The sequence below is a fragment of the Mytilus californianus genome, unplaced genomic scaffold (genome assembly GCF_021869535.1).
Source record: "Mytilus californianus isolate M0D057914Y unplaced genomic scaffold, xbMytCali1.0.p SCAF_6, whole genome shotgun sequence".
NCBI classification, from domain to species: Eukaryota; Metazoa; Mollusca; class Bivalvia; order Mytilida; family Mytilidae; genus Mytilus; species Mytilus californianus.
In genome coordinates this window covers 6558120-6563049 of record NW_026262712.1, presented here as the reverse complement: position 1 = coordinate 6563049, position 4930 = coordinate 6558120, and the positions used below count along the sequence as shown (strand labels likewise).

The following is a 4930-nucleotide window of genomic DNA, read 5'->3' as shown; positions in this document are numbered from 1 at the left end:
CAGAAATTCAACTACAGGGATTTGTAATAGAACACAATCTGAATTGTGTTAAATATCTTTATTTTGAGAATTTACTTTCTAAAGAATAGTTTGTTATATTAACAAATAAAATGTTATGCGTAATCGATTGCATCAAATTAATAACAAACTGACAAGTAATTTGATATGCCAAACGACCAAAAACTGAATATTGTGTTTAATTTTCTTTCTAGGTTATTTTGTCATTTAATTTACACAATGATTGCTAAAATGATTGTCGTTTTTGAAATTGAACAATCTAAATGTGCATGGATGCAGCTTAACCCATATTCCAACCCATTCATTATTGAATTGTTAGTTCGACGGACTTGTCTTTCAAATACAATGCCATTTGTCTTCTGTTACTTTATCAATGCTTATTTTCCCTTACGTTGATATTTTACATCAAGCATATCAAAGACTCAAAATATTACGAATTCAATGAAAATTATCAGGTGTTTTTAACAATTGTTCAAAACCCGTGACTAAACTTTTACTATTAGATGAAATTCTGGCATTTTGTCGAAAACAACATTATATTTGAATTTTCAAAAGAGCTGATGATTCATATGTAAATAAATAAAGGTCTCTACCATTTCCAGGTTTTCATATCAAGACCTGCTGGTCAATGCGTATTAAAATTTGTAAATATAAAATTTCTTTTAATATCCATTTTTGGATGAACTATTGAAATATGATAATGAAACAGAGAGGCGAAAGATACCAAAGGGACATTCAAACTCAGAAGTCGAAAATAAACTGACAACGCCATGGCTCAAGAAGAAACAGTCAGTACAGTGTTATGAAAAATATATATGGTTTATCATTTTTCAACTAGTCTGTTGTTATCCGCCTGCACAAATAAATAACTACTTACCACTGTATTTGTCTAAATATAAACAAAATAATCATGTAGATGTATAGAAGGAACATGTATTTGAGCTTGTTGAATATTCTTTCCTCACAAATAACTTTCGAAATATGCATATGTTTTTATGTGATGCAGATAAATCAAATGTATGATTTCTTCGCAATATATGGTGCAGGTGTACAACAATTGATATTATTTTGGTTTTTTTTACTTTGCACATAAATATCAATGATAGTAACGCAAACATGACTTATTTTGTAATACATTTATTTCATTTTTATTCGTTAAACATACCTTCTCGATTGTATTTGAAATATGTTTTACAATGAAAATTAGACTATATTTGTAGCTAATAAGGTTATGCATTAACGGATATTTAAAACGATGATCATTAAAAATGCCAGATGCTCTCATATTTATGAGACTTTAATGTTTGATTGCTTCGCATGTATTGATCGGTCACTAGAAAACAATGAAAACAGCATTTTCGATAGATTGTACAATCTAAGTATTTTGAAATGAGTTAGATAATATTACTGAAATTAAAAAGTGATTGTATTACAATGTTTAACATTTCACGTCAGAAGGGAGAGACAAACTGATTCTCAGTAAATAAAAGAAAATCAACTGACTATGCCTAAATGATGCCTTATATTAAAAGAGTAAAGTTTTGCATTTTCTTTCGCATGATCCACCATCAATAATTTATTTTTGATAACCTACACTGTACTTGATTAATGATGTGAAATGTTTTATTTTTCTGTATTTTTGGTAACTATAGTAAAATAAAAAAAATATAATGAGGAAGATCTTTTTTGTACAAATTTCAAAGTTAACACTTTGTGAGTTTTATTACAAGCTTGTACATTAATGTGTGTCATACCAGTCATAACAAATTTATTCCAATCCTATGTTGATATATGACCATTCATACAATTTGAGGACACACATCAGGACATCGCAGTTATCTTAAATCTTTTTGATAACCAATTGTTTCTGCATTTTGTCCAATATATTTTATATTTTTACCGGTGACTGTTTTCCAAAAATGGCATAAATATCAAAAAAGGGTAAATGATAGCAATTGCTCTTATTGCTAGTTGCTTTTATTCATACATACAATCAAATTATGTGGTACAATGATATTAACTAAACAAAAACAGAAACAAAAACAAAAACAAATAGAAAAAAAGCAAAAAAAGCGAAAAAACAGACTCACTTAATCGGCAAATATGAATACAAACAGAAGTAAAACACAGACGTCTACAAGACTTATGGAATGCAGGTTTAAATTGAAATATATGTACCACGTGATGACAACATATTTTTTTTTATTCGAGCGCCACTGATGAGTATTTTGCAATATTTGTCTGGCGTACAAAATTTTAATCCTTGTATCTATGATAAGCTTATTAATAAATATAAGTTATCAATACTTACTTAAGTACCTAAGCGATCAGTCTTACATATTAAAAAAGGCAATTAATGTTAAAAATTTTTTTAAATGTATCAAAGCTTTTATGTTTTGTTTTACAAATATCTAATCCCTAATTTGTAATATAATCTATTGCCTTTTAAATCATTTGAAATCGAACGAAAAGTATTATCACTAAATCTATCATAGGAATTATGATTACTAATCAATCCTTTCTTGTCAAACACAGATTCGAGAAATCCAATGACGAGTGCTGCTAGTGGATAACAGCTGTAAACCTTGTCTATAGATAGAGTATTAAACAATACTAGCTGGGATATGCAGAATTTATCATTGCTTAGAATGTTTCCCGATGATGTTGGATCAGAGGATTAATTGATCGAGAGATATCCGACAATAAATTGAAAGGCAGTTAATGATATGGGGAGATACCAATAAGATAATTTAACGTTAAGTGATCGGATATTAAATTAATTATATGTCATTATTCTGACAAATGAAACTCATTCCTTTATGAACAAGAATCTACTATATAAACGTCACAAGTAACTCAAGTCAACATATATGATTTAAAACGTCAGAAGAAAAGAACGTTGTGATATCGTTTTTGCGTTCACTTTTTTCGAATATTCGATGAATTTCAAGTCTGTGTCCGACTCGTTTTTTATAAAAAAACAAATAGTTGACAAAAACTTACAATTGATTAGAACCAATCAGATATAAATATATTGGAACTTGTGAATAAATGTAAATTTAGTAAATCTTAAAAGAGAAAATAGTTTAGAATATTCTCACACAGGTAAGGAGTTTGCTTTCAGTTTCAATCGAATATGCACAATATATAAACATAATAAGGATTTATTTTGATGCAGATCATGCATGTTGTGTTTACATGACATTAGTTAATTAATTATTTTCAAATTAAATTGTGTTGAATAATTCAAGAGAATAAAGGAAACGGCATTGCCTGAAATACATTAGATTATAACAATACCAAATAACCACGTCGAATTGAGAATATTAGTTTCCGTAAATTGTTTTAGTGTGACTAAACGAGCCGACATATTGTGTTGGATACATCCTCTTACATAGAAATGGCAAATATTTCCGGAAATGAAACCTCTAATAACAGTTATCTCTTCCCTGATTATATTCCTAATTCTAGGCAGCAAGGCAGTGAGGTTCAAGAAAAGTACATTCTTCCACTTTTCCTCTTAGTTGGAACCTTTGCTAATGTTAGCACTCTGATTATATTTTGCAGGGGAAAACAAACGCGAATATCAGTAAGTATTTACATGAGTGCGTATTGTATCGGAAACCTCACAACATTATTTTTTCTGTATGGCATGCATCTCCTTACAACTGTTAGTGCTTTTCCTGAATTGTCAAACTTGAATAGCTCTGTTTGCTCGATACTAGCTTTTATACATAAAGTGGTCCAGTATAGCTCAGTATGGTTTGTAGTTGGAATGACTATAGATAGATACATTGCAGTATGTCATCCTTCAAGTGCTTTAACAATGTGTACGGTCTTCATGGCGAAGGTTGCAGTGGGTATTATCTTGATTGGTTTAGTTGTGACCAGTGTACATGCTATGTGGGTTTATGATATAAATCATAAAACTGGTATATGTGACATGTTTGCACCGGAAGGTAATCTCCAAATCGTACATCTGAAAATTTGGAACATTCTGTCAGCAGCAGCATATGTATACTTGCCCCTTATCATTTTACTGATTCTCAACACACTGCTAACATGTGGATTGTGTTTTCAACATAGTTCGTCATCAACATCAACACAGGATAACGGTTCAACAGAATATACCAATGCTGTCGTAGCAATATCAATGCTTTATTTTGCTTTAGTTTTACCAGTCACATTGTACAATATCGTAATGATATCTTCCGGTATACAAATGACTGCCGATATGTACAATACATTAGTGATATTTGACCATATGCAAGGCATAAACTTAGTAAACGTGTTCTTTGTTTGTGTCTTATTCTCACGTTCGTTTCGACAAGAAATTCAAAATATATATAGACTTATTAGAGAGAAACGTAAGCAAACGTTAGAAATGAATAGATTATCAAATAAAGCCTTAATAACAAACGAAACTACCACTACCACCGTGAACGAGGAGGATACATTAATATAAAAAACAAGATGGGAAACAAGTAACTCTTTCGGAACACATGAGATTACTTCAGAACACTGAACACAGTAGGATAATTGATAGTTGGAAACAACAAGAAAAACGTGAAACTTGTATATGTTTCATATGTGAGAATGTATGCCTTTCAATAAAATGATTAATTAATTTGTTTTCATTAATACTGCTGATAATGTTGTTATCAATGACATGCAGAACAAGTGGAACAAAGTGGAACAAAGTGGAACAAAGTGGAACAAAGTGGAACAAAGTGAAATTGAAATAAAGAGGTATTTTCTCTTAAATATTTATCAATTATGGCTATTCAGTAATGTATATCACAAATAATTGTCACGAATAAAAGGCCTTCGATATTTATTCAATTTTGTTATCCTGATTTATTATAAATATTTTCATATAACTATGATAACGTATAGTTACTCTTAAGAATGT

The 4930-nt window shown here is 29.9% G+C and overlaps 1 protein-coding gene across 1 annotated transcript; it reads left to right on the top strand.

Annotated features, from left to right (window-relative positions):
• Positions 1-2574: 2574 nt before the first annotated feature.
• Positions 2575-4645, top strand: LOC127706903 (somatostatin receptor type 5-like). Its single transcript, XM_052211632.1, has one exon. The coding sequence runs from the start codon at positions 3419-3421 to the stop codon at positions 4481-4483; it is 1065 nt and encodes a 354-aa protein (XP_052067592.1). The 5' UTR covers positions 2575-3418; the 3' UTR covers positions 4484-4645.
• Positions 4646-4930: the final 285 nt, after the last annotated feature.